Source organism: Siphateles boraxobius, unplaced genomic scaffold, assembly GCF_051911475.1.
Source record: "Siphateles boraxobius isolate OS27281-9 unplaced genomic scaffold, OSU_SipBor_1 8, whole genome shotgun sequence".
Taxonomy (NCBI): domain Eukaryota; kingdom Metazoa; phylum Chordata; class Actinopteri; order Cypriniformes; family Leuciscidae; genus Siphateles; species Siphateles boraxobius.
Genome location: NW_027509208.1, coordinates 16,525,828 through 16,544,357, shown reverse-complemented (window position 1 = coordinate 16,544,357; position 18,530 = coordinate 16,525,828). Strand labels below are relative to the sequence as shown.

The 18,530-nt window shown below is 38.6% G+C and overlaps 1 protein-coding gene across 2 annotated transcripts in view; it reads left to right on the top strand.

Moving 5' to 3' along the window:
* adcy1a (adenylate cyclase 1a) overlaps positions 1-18,530 on the top strand; it is a 71,538-nt gene that overhangs the window by 17,979 nt on the left and 35,029 nt on the right. For both annotated transcript variants that reach the window (XM_077220967.1, XM_077220968.1), the window contains exons 3-7: positions 6,657-6,775; positions 8,102-8,213; positions 14,430-14,557; positions 17,165-17,323; positions 17,446-17,587. In XM_077220967.1, the coding sequence (XP_077077082.1) occupies positions 6,657-6,775; positions 8,102-8,213; positions 14,430-14,557; positions 17,165-17,323; positions 17,446-17,587 (660 nt within the window). The remainder of the gene's footprint in view (positions 1-6,656; positions 6,776-8,101; positions 8,214-14,429; positions 14,558-17,164; positions 17,324-17,445; positions 17,588-18,530) is intronic.

The window sequence follows — 18,530 nt, the reverse complement described above, 5'->3', positions numbered from 1 at the left end:
ATGAATCTCATATTTCTTTGTTAGTTCTTGTCTAACTTTTTCTGTGACTATTAGGTTAATTTGTTCTCCTAACAGTGTTTTAAATTCACTATCTGACCACAAAGGGGTCGCAAGACCACCTTTTTCAATTGTTGGAACCAGCCTAGCATTCCTTCTAACCATTTTGTGATGTATCTTTGTTATCACACAATCAAAAACACTAAAACTTCTCTGATCAACAGAGGGTACACTTGTTAACACAGATCAACTATTGTTAACCTTCTTTGGCAGAGCAAAGGATAACACAATATTACTAGCACTTTACGCTAATCTTCCCTGCCTGAAACAGAGGATAGAAACAAAATATTAGCACGTAATGCTAACCTTCTCTGAGAACAGAGGATCACCAAAAAATAAATAAATAAATAAATAACTAGCACGTAATGCTAATCCTTCTCTGTGAACAGAGGATCACCAAATATTAACACGTAATGCTAAATTCTTCCCTGCCTGACAACAGAGGATCACTTTCATCTCTAACAGAAAACTTTAGAGGATAAACTAAGTTAACCAAACTTAACAGCTGTTTGTTAACTCTTCTTCTGACGGCGCAGAGGAATAACAGATTTGTACTGGTCTTCAGCGGTTCTTTGAATAGAGTGAAACTCACCGAATCGTTCGTTGTTCGGAAAATTTCCGTCTGGAAAACTCAGTCAGAGATCTTTGTTGAGATTCAGTTCTGGAACTCAGTCAGCTTTGTTGAGATCTTTGTTGAGATTCAGTTCTGGATTCTGGTGAAGTTAATTCTATCCGGGTCACGGCACCATCTGTTGTAAACCTCTTCCTTCTTCAGTGTAGAAAAACTCAGAGGTGAAAACCAGGAGCCTTATTTAAGCAGGATTCTTTATTTGCTGTAGTCTGCTTGGTCCAAAATCTTACCCAATCTATACCCTTTCAGGGGGAGGAGTTACATAAAGGTGGAGATACTCTGAAACAAAAGCATGTAAATGAGGCATACAAGTTTAGGAACTTGCCCTAGACTGAGAGTGTTACCAATCCTAATCCAATCAGCATAACACTGTAATGTAAATATCCTAATCCAATCAGCCAGACTCGTCACCGATACCTTCACATTATCATAGAGCTTAATGGCCAGGCAGTGCATAAAGACAAAAGGTGATAGTCTCAGTGCTCTGATCAATTTAACTTACAATAGAGAGAGCAGGACAGACAGGAACAGGCAGGTCTGTGACATCAGATGAGAAGTAACAAAAGGGTTAGTGTCCCTTGCCTCAAAATGGTAACTTTCTCAGTTAAAATACTGTTGAACCTATATTAAAACATTTTAATAAATTTGTAACACTACAGAACCCACACCGGAATCGTGTCGGTGGAAAAGGGATAAATGTGGCTGCTCCCCGACCCTGACAAAGGTGATGTTCCTCTGGTGGCAGCCATGCATGTTGTTGGCCATGGACTCTGCAATGGACTTTAAAACCTGATCTCACCACCAGGGCTGGTGGACAGCTGCTGCAGATCCAAAGGGGTGGAGAGACGAAATGTAGTTGAAGACCGAGCAAAACCGGCAGCTCGCATAAACTGCCGGTACTCTTATCTATCCTTTTTGGAGAGGAACTGAAACCATTAATTCACTCGCTCTCTCACAGGCTGGGTCTCTCTGGTACACATAGTATTATAAATCCTTATGTAAAGAGCAATGTAGTGCAACGCTATTACATTTCTCAATGAGACAGCAACAGTTTTTCTACGCCCACTCCTCCCCGGCTTGGTTCGAAACCAGCTAATTTTTAGGGCCAGAGTTGAACCGATCTCCGGAACCCCCTTTTTTGCATTGGAAATGCGCGTAATGGTTCGAGAGCAGACAAAGTCTGGGAACCCACACTGGAATCGTGTCGGTGGAAAAGGGATAAATGTGGCTGCTCCCCAAACCTGACAAAGGTGATGTTCCTCTGGTGGCAGCCATGCATGTTGTTGGCCATGGACTCTGCAATGGACTTTAAAACCTGATCTCACCACCATGGCTGTTGGACAGCTGCTTAAGATGTGCTCTAGGAAACTCCTCCCAGGCCACAAATGACATGCTGGTGAGTTGTTCCTACCCCAGATGTGGAGATTTGCTGGGCTAGGAAGGAAATCATAGACCGCTTGGACCAAGAACCTGATCTGCTGTGGATCTGCCTGCCATATATAAATAATTTTCAAGCAAGGTTCTCAAGCCAACATTCAGGAATGAATTGGAACACGCAGGAGATCACCAGGGTATAACTCACAACAAAATGTTAATGACATGGAACACAGAACTGAGGAAACTAAGGAATAAATACTAGAGAAATCAAGGTAAAACGGTACAGTTGTAGATCTAATTAATAACCAGACTAACTAGGAACACAGACAGATAGGAATGAGAGGCCATGGAGAAGACTTGGCTGTCGACTCCAGGAGGACAACTGATGGAGACGAGGCCGATGGAAGTGGAGCACTAGGCCAGCAAGACCGGCCACACCAATGCCCTTGGAGGCTGAGGCAGAGCCTCAGTGACGAGCGTCCGGGTTTGTGCCAGGGTGCCTGGGGACTGAGGTGTAGCCGGTGTGACTGAGGACCAAGGCGAAGCCCGACAGATCCAAAGGGGCTGGAGGGATGAAATGTAGTTGAAGACCCGTAAGTCCAGACAGAGTGAAATCTGACCAAGGTAGAGACGAAGGGACAAGACAGCCTGGTGGAGCCGTAAGGACGATGGTCCCAGCTGGAGCCGAGGGAGGGCGGAGCTGACAGGTCGGCGGGCCGAAGTGGAGTAATGGGATTGACGGCTGGAGGCGGAGCCAGGGGATTCCTTTTGACTGGGTAGAACTGGAGACCAGAAGACCCCGAGGCAAATCCACACAATAGAGTGGTGTCATTGGAGGAACAGAGGGGCTAAAGGGCTCTGGGTCCAGAGTGGGGCTGGTGATGTCATCCTCAGCGGGGCAGCTGGTGAATACAGATCCGTTGTACACAAGCACCCACTCCATGCTAAAAAGTGGTCCTCCAGTGAACGGACCTTCTGCTCAAGGCAGAGATGAAACTCATGTTGATTTTTTAAATTTACAAATGTAGAAGTTGTGCTTTAAAAAAAAGTAACCTGTAAATATATATATATATATATATATATATATATATATATATATATATTTATATAGTTAATATATTTAAAAATTCTTCTATGTATCTGACTAGATACACAGTACTTCTATGAATTCAATCTTGAAAGAAAAAGGACTTTTCTATACTTAGATCAAATTCTTCGTTGTATCTGTTAGCATATTTGTGGGATGGACATTTCTGGACAAAACTGCATACACAGCAGATTGTGATGTGAACATTTTCTTGCAGCAGAAACCTACCTTAGCAGATCCACCATCCCACTTTATTTCTCAGTGAGACTGCTTCCTTTAGCTAGCATTGTGGATTATATCAATGATAAAGTATGTGAAACAAATAGCAACATTGGCATAACTTATCTCCCTTGCCAAGCTCAATTGCAGTGGATAATTACTGAATGATTTATAAATGAAGTGGAGAGGGGCATAAGATTGAAAGATGCAAAACACAGTCATACAAACTAAAGTGGAGAGGACACTTTACCCTTGTTCCTTAGCGACTGAAATTGGTTATAATTGTTTGCACATGACTCATCCACCTCCTACCCAACAAACTCCCTGAATAGAAGGTAACACCACCCACTCTATACATCACACCAGGCTGTACCACACAAACTCTCACACTCGCTTCATAGATATGGACCAGTCTCTAATCTTACCATTCGCACATTCAGATGATCTATCATTTATGTGCACAAAAGTGCACATTCAGCAAGAGTGGCTGATGTATTGATTTAATAAGTTTGAGAGTTTCTGCGGCAGATGGATAAAATCACGAGGGAAGAATATTTGATATGTATGTTTTGGATTAAATTAAAAAACTATCCCCCGGTTTCATAGACGATGCTTAAACCTAGTCCCAGACTGAAATGCATGTTTGACCTGCTTTAACTGAAAACAATTTTCACTGCATAGTATTTCTTAAAGGGGTCATCGGATGCAAAATTTACTTTTATATGGTGTTTGCATATAAATTGTGTCTTTGCAGTGTGTGGACACAACCACCATACAATGAAAAAAATACATTCACTCCTTTTTATTTTATCCTCAAAAATTCTAAACACTCTCAATAATCAAGCCTCTGAGTAATATGTCGTCATATTGTTCATGCTCCGCCCACGACCGCTGACGGACTGTCCCGTATTAGCATATTTACGCCCTCAGCCATTTGTATACTGTCCACCGCTGCAGCACTTTACGTGTCTTGTGTCGACATGCCCCATGGAAGAGAGGGCTGGGGCGAGCAGTTGCTCATTATCATTTAAAGAGACATGCACCGAAGTGGGTCGCTGTGATCAGAGCTGTTTTTGAGGCGGTAAAAAGCATGTTGTTTTACACAACCATTGAGGAATTTTAACCAAAGTATGTTACAAACTTTACTTGAAGACTCTAAAGAATCATACCAACTTGTGGAAAATGGGCATCCTATGACCCCTATAAATACAATAATCATAATTATTAAAATATGTCAGTGCCATTGTTTTGTCTCAAGATGCACACCAGTAATACTGTTTTCATCTAAAGCACGTGTATTAAAGCTACTAAAAGGACTAAATGGACCTAATTGAACTAAGGCCAAATCCTAGTTTAGTCTAAGCCCTGTCTGTGAAACTGGGCCTGAGTGGGATAGGGGAGAATCGTAATGTTATTCATAAAAGTAACCACAACAACAATAATAGTCCAAAATTTGTTCAAATGTTCATTCCTAAAATTTGGGGTCAGTAAGATAATTTTTTTTAATTAATACTTTTGTTCAGCAAGGAGGCATAACAATAATCCATGAAGATAAAATTACCATTATGACTTTTTATAATAAATGCTGCTCTTTTGAACTTTCTATTCATCAAGGAATCCTGAAAAAAATGCATTGCAGTTTCCTCTACAATATTGAGCAGCTCAACTTTTTTCAACATTGATTATATTAAAAAATGTGTCTTGAGCATCAAAACAGCATATTATAATGATTTTTTGAAGGATCATGTAACACTGAAGACTGGAGAAATTATGCTGAAAATTCAGCTTTGCCATCACAGGAACAGTTATTTTAACAGTTATTTTACTGCATTTTTGGTCAAATAAGCATATACAGTAGTAAAGATATTAAGTATATATACACACAGCACAACTTTATAACTTTGTCAACAACGAAAAATCTATATGTTGCAGACTATAATGTTCACTTTTAAAATCCACAGTTAATGAAAGAGGCTTAGGCAATTACAGTCATGCTGCTAATTATACAAACTCTCTACACAACTCTCAGCTCAACTTTTGAGTTAAGGCAATTGACAAACCGACCCATTGGACTTTCAACACCAGTGGCATGGCTCGCTGGGTTTTGCTCATCGAGAAAGCATTTATCACCTGATTTTAGTAACGCATGGCTTGGCAATGAACTCTATGTGTTTCCACGGAAACTTACCTTTGCCATGCCAACCAACTCCATGCCAACCAACTCCAAAGCTCCAAACTGTGATCTCTCACAGAGATTGGCCACTTTATAGCTATCAGCGAGTTCATTAGATAAAACACATACAGATTGCAGAAGTGGCCAGTTTTAAACTAACAATAGCATAACGCAATGGCCAGCACAAACATTTTATGTGTTTTTTTTTTTATAGAGATGCTCAATCATGCCATGATTTTAAAGGCCAGCCGAAAGGCTATGGCTTCCCTTGGAAATTTCCATGTCTGTGGTTAACATTACTTGATGAGGCTTTCACATTTTTTTCTATAACAACATCTAGCTAGTTCTGACCTTACCAATACAATTCAAGAGAACTTGCCACCATAGCTGGCTAACATTGTTTTTGGGAAACGCACCCCAGAAAGTTTGAAGAAGTTTTAAAAACTTTGGTTTTCAAATGTTTTTCGTTTGAAATAGTTTGAAGTTAAAGGTAGTTTTAAAGCTTAAAGTTTGACAGTTTTGAAGGCAATACAGTCTATCAGAAAACGGATAGATAGATAGATAGATAGATAGATAGATTTGAGCATGTTGCTTGCATGAATTAGCATGTTTTAACATCGCTAGCATGTTTTAGCACATTGCTAGCATGAATTAGCATGTTGCTAACATGAATTAGCATGTTTGTACACATTACTAGCATGAATTAGCACATTGCTACCATGTTTTAGCACATTGCTAACATAAATTAAATGTTGCGTGTCCAATTTGTAATTTATTGGGGAAACAATTGGAAAAAGCAAGTATGTTGGAAAAGCATCCCTCATAAAGTTGGTTGAGTGAATGATACAAATCAATTAAAGGGCAGCAATTGTGAACAATTTGAGAGTTTTGATTTGTTTGTCATATTTGGTCACTGCAAAATTCTCAAAATTCCATTTGTGTTATTTTGTAGTTTTAAGGCTTTACAATCTTGGAAGAGTACTGTTAACAAAATTAGTAAATGAATTCTAAAGAGTATTATAATAATTTATCCTTTAATTCATATTAAACGTGACTGATGACACTTAAAAAACTCACTATTTCTCCCAAAATGTAATGGACATTTTCAACAGGAACGCCTCCTAATGAGCCTGCTGCCCAGGAATGTTGCCATGGAGATGAAGGAGGACTTCCTGAAACCACCAGAAAGAATCTTCCACAAGATATACATCCAACGGCATGACAACGTCAGGTATAGAAAGAACGAGAGCAAGAGAGAGAGAGAGAGAGTGTTTCAATCAAGCCATTCGTGTTGAAAACCCATTCCATGAATGAGAGAGGAGAGCACTACATTTATATATATTTTTTTCTTTCCAGACTAGACAGACGGTGTCAATTCAATTGTACTTAAATTGTGATTGCAAATACTGAATCAGTGAGTCAATAAGAGTCAACAACACTCCACTCACGCGCAGTTGCCTAAGTTCCTGAGTCTGGCTCCCAACCAAAGCTCGCACAGCATGTACGGCGCCTACAGCGCAAGTGCTATCAACTCAAAAGCTGCTCAATTAACCCACGCTGCCCACACACGCGAAGAGACACAGAGTGAGAGATGGAGCAAGTGCTGGGGGGCAAATTCACACAATAGCACATACACACATATGCCATTCCTAAAGACCTGCTCCAACCAAGAGATTTGGGAGTGAAAGATGATGCATACAAGTAACTTTTCCATGACCCACTAACTGTCTAAAAGATGAGGTTAGTGCAGGCCCAGCTCCAGTTTAAGGATAAAAAGTGGGCTGTAACTACGAGCTCTGTAAAAGCTATATGTTAGAACTCTCATTCATCTCTCACTGCCATATTTGCTTAGTTTTGAGGTTTTGAGTCTGTAACCTTAGTCAGAGATGTGATGTAACCAATGAATCTGGAGCCTTTTGTTTATTATAGTTTTGAATTTATTTTTATTTTGAACTTGTCCTATTAATTTAGTTTTTAATTAGAGTTCACTGTGATTGTTACATTTTTTTTCAATTTCCAATGATTTACTTCTCCATTCATTTAGTCCACTTCCCGCCATTTTCTTACAATCAACATCAAGATCGCGTTCAGATCTGCTTCCATCCAATCAAAAACTGATTTTGCCTTACCTTTTTTTTCTTTTTCAAGAATGTTCGTTAAAATGTTTTTATTGTAGATTTGTTACTAATTCCATTTCATAGCAACATTGAATGTTGACATACTGACATGCTAAATTAATGATACAACACTGATTAGTTTATTGGACAATACTAACCAGCCAAACCTTGACACCTCAGCTGAGTTAAACTCACCTCTGATTGGGTGAACCAAGTACCCCCCGGACCCCTGGCCTGGGTTAATCTGACTACAGATTGTAATTTTTTAATGAAAAAAGGCCAACAGACTCAGTAGATACTGGTTGATTCATATTGCTTTTATAGTTCTGCGCATGTTTCTTATCAAACACAGTTTCCTGGCTTGTCCCTAAGCCATTACAAAGAACAGTGTAAGGTCTGTTGTGAATCACCGTAACCTGTTGTCCTCTCATTCTGTGCAGCATCCTGTTTGCAGACATTGTTGGGTTTACCAGTCTAGCATCACAGTGCACGGCCCAAGAGCTGGTTAAACTACTGAATGAGCTCTTCGGAAAATTTGATGAGCTCGCTACAGTAAGTAATACTATTAGCATGTATGTGTTGAGAGAAAGGAAGAGAGGAGCAAATCACATTAGAAAGCTTGAGTCAATGGGCGTATGCAGTACCTTATATGATTGCTCACAGTCTGACGACAATATGCTAAACAGCATTATAATCATAATCCCCATTAGTGGGCACAGCTTCTCATAGAGTTTGTACAATTTTCCTCAATCCTCAGAGAGGAAGCATTTGAGTTAGAGCAAAAATAACAATGGACAAAAGACTTTTGTCTGAGAAAAATCCAATTTGCATTTACTACATTACATGTCAAGTGATTTGGTAGAAAAAACACCACTTCCTCTAAAGCAACTTGCCAACTGTAAAATAGCATAAACAAACAGGAATACTAGGGTATGGTGGGTGGTTGCGAGGCATTGCTATGTGGTTGCTAAAGTGTTCTTACGCTACATCCGAAATCGAATACTTCCCTACTATATAGTACGCGAAAAACATTACGCCATCAGAGTAGTATGTCCAAATACATAGTATGCGAAAAAACAGTTGGTGGAAAGTACCTGGATGACCTATTTTTTTAACCGAGATTCTGAAGTGCGCATTCAATGGACACTTTACTCTGCCATGAGGCCACGCGAGAGGATTTATGAATGGCAGTGAAGCGACGCAACTGACGCTAGTAGGTCACGTGACAGTTACAAATTGGCAGATTTATTCATGCTACCCGTAGTCATATATAGCAGTGGCGATTGGTTACTTTTTTTAACTGGGTGTGCTGGATGGCGCTTTGTCAAAAATGCACCTGTTGCAAAAAAGATACGTTGGATAAGTTTATAAGCGAGATGCTCGCGTTCGCTCTATACAGGGTGTTTAGCTGCTCAGTTGCTAACTCTCATAACAGAGAGCAACACAGCTAAAGTATTCCTAATATGTTTGACCTTTTATTGAAAGTAGCCTACATTAACCTGTTGATGCCTTCACAAGCTTTGAAAAATAGGTTAACAAATGCATCGATTAACAGCCTCATATAGTTACAGTAGGTCTGCTTACAGTAGGTCTTTCTTTGTTAAAAGTAAATTTCCTTATGGAGAAATTGAAATACTATGAAAATAGTTTCAGTTATTACTTTTTTTTCACTTGATCCCCAGTTAGTTTTATATTAAATACAATGTGTTTTTCGTTGAATGAGATCTGGCAGGTTCATTACATTTTTCCTCTTGGGCAAGCGATTTACAGACAGCTTTCCCTGCGCATGAAATCCCTCATATGCCAGCAAACCAATGAGAACGTGGGACAATAATGACAATACATAACAACAGAGTGTAGGCGCCAAAGCTGCTGTGGATCCACTTACCCGAAACCCTCTGTAACTGGCAGATTTGAAGAAAATGTTTGTTGTTTGGCAAAAAATAAATAAATAAATGACGGAGCCCCTGCTATATAGAACATACTTTTAAAGGATTAGTTCACTTTTTTTTTAAACTTTTGCTGATAATTTACTCACCCCCATGTCATCCAAGATGTCCATGTCTTTCTTTCTTCAGTCGAAAAGAAATTAAGGTTTTTGATGAAAACATTCTAGGATTTTTCTCCATATAATGGACTTCACTGGGTACCAAACGGTCCAAGGTGCAAATGACAGTTTCAGTGTATTCGTTGAATGAACAAAATGCCTCGAAAAAAGATTTGTTCATTTTGATTTCGAAAAGGAGAGTCACGAGTGTGCATCACAGAACAGAGCAAGGCGAGCATTTGTGCTTATAAAACTTAAACTTTTATATTTATTTTTGAAATGACCGATCGTTTCGCTAGATAAGACCCTTATGCATCGTCTGGTGTCGTTTAAAGCCATTTGAAGCTGCACTGAAACTGTCATTTGGACCTTGGACGGTTTGGTACCCAGTGAAATCCATTATATGGAGAAAAATCCTAGAATGTTTTCATCAAAAACCTTAATTTCTTTTCGACTGAAGAAAGAAAGACATGGACATCTTGGATGACATGGGGGTGAGTAAATTATCAGCACAAGTTTTTTAAAAAAGTGAACTAATCCTTTAAGTCGGCCTATGTCCAAATTAAGTAAGTTTCTGACTAAAGTAAGTTCAAATTCAAATCTAGTAACTACAGACAGTATGTGATTTCAGACACACTGTTAGTATTTTTAGCTCATTGCTATGTTGTTGATAAACTGTTCTGGTTGTTGCTAGGGCATTACTAAGTGCCTGCTATACATGGTTGCTTACTTGACTATGACAACACAGCCTTTTTTGACAATGACAAAAAATTCTGGGTTGTCTCAACCCATGTTTGGGTCAAATATGGACAAACCCAACTGTTGGGTTTAAACATTTATTTTAAAAATGTAAACCAATTCTCGGGTTTGTCCGAGTTGTAATTATACTTTAAAAGTGCACTAAAATGTACTTAAAAAAAAAAAGCGTTACAGTCTCTTGCCTGTTCTATCGTCCACCAGATCACTTCGAAAAGTACAGGGTGTTTCAAATAGATGGCCCCAATTGGGTCACCATCTTGCGAACAACTGAGGCTAGAGGCTGTTGAGAGGTATCTAGCGGCAGCCATTGAAACTCTATGCCCCGTTCTTTCAAGTGGAGAGAGTTTCATTCTTGTGTAGTTTGTGGTTGCAGAGATATAGTGATTTCAAGTCGGGTCCATCTTGTTGAAACACGCTGTATTTGCCCACCATGTCCTGAACAAACTACACAATTTGAGATGTTATCTGGTATCATTCATGTTCAAAGAATAAACTGTGCAAGACAGGATACTCACAGAAGTTTGATAGAATATCAAACTTCTGAAAAAGTTTAGAAAAGTTTAGAAAAAGTTTTTTTTTTCAGATCCCTAACAAAGGTAATAGAGATTCTTGTCTTAGCAAACACCAATAAATATTTCAGCAGCCCCTCACAGTAAATGCTAAATTACCATCCTGACAGCAGTCAAAGGTGCTGCCTGTGATCATACAGAAGTATCTTTGATGTACTGTAAATTACAACTACAACTTTTACTAGTGGCTTTTGCATTATTTGGATCTTCTTCTTGGATTGTAATTATTTTTCCTCCAATAAGTAAAAACTGTTTAATGTGCTTGTGTTAGAAAGAAATTTGCTCCAAATTTTCACTTTAATAATTTTCCTTTTCTTCAACAATTGCATGGCTCAGTTTGCTTTTCTGTATCCCCAAGTCAGCAAGTGTAAGTCTTTATTAAATACAGTCTGTTCTAGAGAAAAGTAAGACTTCTGTGACATGTAGCTCTCTGTCACACAGACATAATAATAATAATAATAATTTAGGTAGAATTCAGTTTGAAATCCAGGCAACAGTTGGAAATGATTGGCACAGATGGTGTTTATGTATGTGCGTGCGTGTGTGTGTGTGTGTGTGTGTGTGTGTGTGTGTGTGTGTGTATGTGTGTGTGTGTGTGTGTGTGTGTGTGTGTGACGGCGTTTCCCACAGTCTCCTCCTGCCCTGTGGTTCCAGATGGTGCATCTCTCATAAAATAGAGCAATTGATCTGTAGAGAGTTCCTTTTTTTCTGTCTTTCTGTTTGTCTCACTCTATTTAGTCTAAAGTGTCTCATTGTTTTGTTTAATTAATGTGAATGGCATAATCCTAATAATGCATTTGCAAAAGGTTAGGCCTATTTGTATCAGTGTCTATTTTTTTAAGAACAAATTTGGGTAACACTTCATTTTAAGGTGACGTAGTTACATGTTACTACATACTTACTATTGTAATAACAGTAAATTATGCATACTTACAAGTAACTAACACTTAACCAAATCCTAACCCCAACCGTAACTCTATAGTAAGTACATGTAGTTAATTAATATTACTCATTACTTATTTGAGTAAGTAATGTAGCTACATCACGCCTACAATAAAGTGTAACCCAAAATTGTGAAGTGGAAATTCCAAATGTGATAAAGCTTCTAAATTCTCACCTCAATTGGAAAATTGATTAGAAACTACTCAACTGTTAAAAGGTCTGGTAACACTTTAGAATACTGTTTCTTACTTACTGCCTAATTACTGAAGAACTAATAGGTAATTCTTCATTAACTACTTCTTCACTACTCTTAACTACTAGGGGAGATGTGTTAACTAATCAGTATGTAATAGAATTGTATGATTGTCTTAAGTATCAGTTAGTTAATCAATAACTATTTAATTCTGTCATACCTCCTGAAAAACTACTATTAAGTATGGTTCAAGAAAAATAACTATGAAGTAACTACTAATGAACAGTCATACACACTAGTGACTACAATAATCCCTTTTATTTTAGCCGTGGAGTGGTGAATGAAGTGTAAAAGTACATATACCACAATAAAATATTACTCCAGTAAAATTATAATTAGGGCTATTCATTTCTAAAATTACCTTAGTAAAAGTACAAAGGTAATTCTTTTTTTAAAGTACTTGGAAAGTAAAAAGCACAGATTTTGTTTCTAGCCAGTTTTAGTCATTCTTCAGCCCTAATAAGAAAGATAAGTGCAGACATTTACCTATAGGATATTTGATCTGCAAATAACTTTTTATTTCATTAGCAAAACTTATCATAATGTACATTACATTCATAGTGTTTTTTTACAGTAAGTTTGATTTGAGTCAGAAGTATGTGGTAATTCTTTATTAATTATTAATGGGTTCCCTATATTTTCACTTTAGAATACTGTTTCAGGTTCTAAGTCACTCCTGAAGAATGATCTAATAATTCTTTATTAATTAACAAATAATTTCCTTCTATTTTCACTTTAGAATACTGTTTCAGGTTATCAGTTGCCTAATTCCTGGATAATTATTTGATAATTCTTTATTAATTACTAATAAGCTCCCTATATTTTCAGTTTCCCTCTGTCGTTGTCTCAAATACATGAATTTACTCAATGGCATTCTATGCTGAGGAAAAGAGACACACACAGTACTGTATATAAAATATGAAACTAATCTGAGGTTATAGTTATGGCAAAGCACTTGTGTGGGGTTCCTTTCTGAAGATGATTTCTTACAGAACACACTCACAAAACCACACCGGCAAACATTTAACTTTAACATTATATGTATTTGTTAAAATTGCTACTTCTATTAATAACATTAGTGAATAAGAAAGGTCACAACTCAATGTAGTTTTGTATGACTGTTCATTAGTTACTTCTTAGTTATTTTTCTTGAACCTCAATTAGAAGATATTAGTAGTAGTTCTTCAGGAGGTATGACAGAATTCATTAGTTACTGATTTACTAACTGTTACTTAACACAATCATAAAATTATATTACATACTTATTAGTTAACACATCTTACTTAGTAGTTAACTGAAGTGAAGTAGTTAATGAAGAATTACCTATTAGTTCTTCAATAATTCCATATTAGTTATACAGTAAGTAAGAAACAGTATTCTAAAATGTTACCAAAAGTCCTATGCTCACCACAAGGCTGCATTTATTTGAACAAAAATACAGTAAAACAGTGTGACATATTACAATTTAAAAAACAAGCTTTTGCAATAGACTTTATCCATTTTAATACAGAAAAATATGTTTGTTAAGGCCCATTCATACCAAGGATGAGAACTAAAGTTTTAATAATCAGTCTAATACAAAAATGGGTAATTCCACATCTCATCAACTGTAAAGATAACACAGAGGAACGATATTGCTGGAATAACTTTCAAAACGATGTTTTAGGCAATGAACGATAAAAACATTGACAGCCAATTCGAATCCTGGCTACTTCAGAGAACTCAAGCATTAAAAGCAGCGCAAAACTGCAGTAGTAATAAACAGAACATTATCATGCATTGGTGTGGACTCTAAAATAGTTACTGTTGAAGTTAAATTTATAGTTATCAGTCTTGGTGTGAACAGGCCTTTAGACTTAATGTAAGTTCCACATAAAGTGACAAGCACACAAACAGCTTTATATAATAAAAAAACAACATAGAAGTGGTAGGTTAATAGCCAAATAAACTATCATCTGCTCATTTCTTAACTGACAAAGCAGGACACTTCCTAATTGTTAATCTTAGAAGTACCATGATCATACTTTTCTTTACTCATTAATTGTGTACCGTATTTCAGAAACCAGATTCTGTATAACCTGGTATATGTGATATTTATGAACCTCATCACTGACCTGCTTTCAACTGCACATCCCTTTTAATGGCTCTGTGTGTCTCTGGAAAAACTCCCATCGTGCTTTTGTGTGTCTGATTGGCAGGAAAACCATTGCAGGAGGATTAAGATCTTGGGAGACTGTTATTACTGTGTGTCTGGCCTGACCCAGCCCAAAACGGACCATGCTCACTGCTGTGTGGAGATGGGTCTGGACATGATTGACACCATCACGTGAGTCAGTGTTTGTGGCCAAATCTCATTTCGTTTGAGCCAACCAGCAGGAGCTACCATCATCTGACAGGCTGTATTTGAAAGCTATAGTGATTTTGTGTGGGAATGCGTGTGTGCGTGTATTTGAGAGACCTGCTCCATTATATACATTTCTCTGCTCTGAATTCTAAGGCGGCTTTCGCTGCTGCAGTCTCTTATCACCTCACACAGGTGATAGAATATATACACACACACACATACACACATACACACACACTCTCACACACACACACACACACACACACACACACACACACACACACACACACACACACACACACACACACACACACACACACACACACACACACACACACACACACACACACACAGGCATGCACGGACAAAAACTCTCACAGAAACACATATCTCTCGCTCACACACACACACACACACACACACACACACACACACACACACACACACACACACACACACACACACACACACACACACACACACACACACACACACACACACACTTTCGATCTCACATTGGTGTAGATTTCCTGCTTTGTGCTGGTAGCACACAGAAAAGAAATCCCTCCTGCCAAAGCCCCCTCGCTCTCTTCAATCATCAGATCCGGCATTATAGTGAGGGGTTAGGAGAGAATATGAAGCTTTTAAAAAAGGGGGAAAAACCTGACTCTAGTTTTCTAGATGGAAATATAGCGTTCAGGGTTCCCACTCTTTTCACCAATTATTTTCTTGGGTCTTTTCTATTGTTTGCAATGTTAAAAAATGCTGGGTTGTTTTAACCGAACTTTGGGTCAAATATGGACAAACCCAGCGTTGGGTTAAACTTTTACAATACATTTTTAACCCAACATTTGGGTTTGTCCATATTTGACCCAAAATTGGGTTAAAACAACCCAGCATTTTTTTAGTGTATGGTGATTATTAGGGGTGTAACGGTAGGCTACATGGTTCAGTATGTACCTAGGTTTTGGGGTCACTGATCAATATGAGTTCGGTACAACAGAAAAAAAAACAACATATCCACAATGCTAGGTTTCTTTTCATCTATTTTGAACAGACAGTAGTGTAAATTACAGTTTGTTTATTACAGAATCCTTTAGTGCATAAAGCACTAAGCAGTAAACAGAATGTACTCTTGCATAGGTCATATTTTTTTTGTAGGGCTGATAAAAAACAGAAGTGATTTGGTCCCAATCGGCTGCAAAACTGAAAAGCATCTCTTGTGTTGTGTAAAAGTACAAAATAAATAGAATAATGAAAAATAAAACTTGTGCATAGATTAGTTTTTGCACTCCTGGAGTCTTTTTTCTGCCTAGCTCTGGTGATTGGCACATCTGGATGATGTCGTCTGCCCACTACCCCCCTCATTATAACAGCGGAAACAGCTGAAAAATACTTATATAGTATTTATAGTCATGCAGCTAAGAGTAAGACATCACTCAAAACTGTAAAGGGTCTATTTTTATTTGTGCACACTCACAATAAAAACAAAACATTGTGCTTTTGTAAAATAAAATAAAAACAAAGAGGATGTCGCTTTCTGCCCTCCCAATTTCCATTCCGTGAAGTTAGTGGAGTGCGTCCCAAAAATTAATCGAAACTCAGTGTATTGGCTACTAGCAAGTTCTTGCATGCCATCTGAACGCTTTTGGGATGGCGTGTAGATCATCTCTTCTTCTTCTTCTTTTTTTCTGTTGTGGTGTTGAGGTTAGCTAACAGCGTTGCATTATCTCACACCCCCTTCTGGATTGGAGTGTGGATTGCTGTGACTGACTGTATTCGTCGTCTGACTTTATGCACCGAACCGTGACGCCTGTACCGTGACGTTTCGGGACAAATACATGTATCGTTACACTCCTAGTGATTTCAGTACATTTAAAGATTTAAAATCATCTTACTTGATGATTACTTTTCTTTACTCTTATCGTGAATGATTTATCCATGCATATGTTTTATTTGTATTATGATTATTATTTATTTACTAGTCCCATTTTTTTGGTCCTTTTGAACAATCCATTTCGCTCAGATGTAGTATGTCACTAAAAGGAAGAAAAGTTATTTGTTGTCTTCTGTTTCATCACGACTTAAAAAAAACATTAGATTCAGGTTAATCTTTTGATGTGAGTCAAAATTCAGACATTACTATGGATTACAAGCAAGTTTTACTTAAGTATATTACTTAAGTAAAACTTGCTTGTAATCCATAGTAATGTCTGAATGTAAACTGACATAGTTATGTCAGCCAATAAAATATTTTACAGCAGATTATAACTAAACTACTATTTCCATTACTTTCCTAGTTTCCAGGTCTGGTAATGATAAATTGGTTAACTGGTAAATTGTACAATTCCCTAATATATCTGCATTTTTGTTGTTTTATTACCCTATTAAATAACACCCACTTAATTAGTTATGATTAATGTCAAATGTGCCTGCGGCCATTTCTTCAATTGCATCTGTAACCAAAAAACATTAGCTCTTTTGTGATGTTTCATCCACACCAGTAGGTGTCGTTATAAAGACCACTAATGTGTTAAAAATGCAAAACTTAAACAAAATGTACCTTTTTGTGAATATGTGTGTAATCAGGTCTGTTGCGGAAGCGACCGAGGTGAACCTGAACATGCGTGTGGGTTTGCACACGGGCCGCGTGCTGTGCGGGGTTCTGGGGCTCCGGAAGTGGCAGTATGATGTCTGGTCCAATGACGTCACACTGGCCAACATGATGGAGGCAGGAGGACTGCCGGGGTCAGTCACACACCACATTCATCATAATCAGATATTAAACCATCATATAACATGTAACGTGGAATATCATTTCTATATGAGCAGAAAGGTGATAGTGTGATCATTTGCCCTTCCCTCAACAGGAAGGTTCATATCACCAAGGCAACGCTGGAATGTCTAAATGGAGATTACGAGGTGGAGCCGGGCCTCGGCCACGAGAGACACGCTTTCCTTAGCAAACACGCCATCGAGACTTTCTTCATCGTACCCTCACACAGACGCAAGGTACAAACTCATCATCATTATCAACATCGTAGGAAAGATTAATAAACTCTTGTAAAGCATTTTACTTCTGTAAGGTGGTGTTTTTCTTGATAATACAAATTGTACTGTAAATAACGTAAGAGGGAAAGTTTTGGATACTGATGTAAGCGTCGTTCCCTGATGGAGAGAACGGACACCTTATGTAAAAGTCTGACAAATGGGGTCTCACTTAGGAGACCCAATCAGCTCTGAGTTATAGAAAAGCTGGCAATGGAACCCGGAGTGCCGAATGACACGCCGGGTCCCCCGCGAGAAGGACCCGCGCAGCTCCGCATCATCCGCCAGCTCGACAGCACACGGCATGCTAGAGGAGTGGGAGGTCTGTGGCGACTGGCCCAGCAGAAGTGATCACATGGTAACCCTCAAGTCTCCCAAAGTGTTAACCAGATTCAATGCTCTGCCTTGAGCTCTGCCAGAGGCAGTGGGCTGGCTAACAGCAGATGGGACTCACGAAGAAGGAGAGTTGCGACTGCAATGCTGACATGGTCATGCTCTCGCAGTGAGAGCATGAACCACCCGCGAACGCCACAATCTCTGCATGCTCGTGGCCCAGACATGTGAGATAGCGATCGTGGCTGTCGGATCAGGACAGGAAATGAACACATCCAGAAACACACAGACAGAAAGGCATCTTTCAAAAAGACGTTCGCCCCCCTGAAGCTTCTTTTGCGCCGAAGCACAAGGGGGAATCGCTGCACTGTGCACTGGCTCAAAGGCGAAACACCACTGAATGCGCTTTCTCTCCAGCAAGAGAAATCTCCTCTTGTTTTCTAGCGCTTTTAGATCAGGAAACACTCTTTTTGAGGCAATTGGAAGAGAGTGAACGCTGTACGCAACCACTCTGCTCCGAAGCAAAAAATCGAAATAAGTGTATGCATGCTGCCATCTTATATACATTATGTAC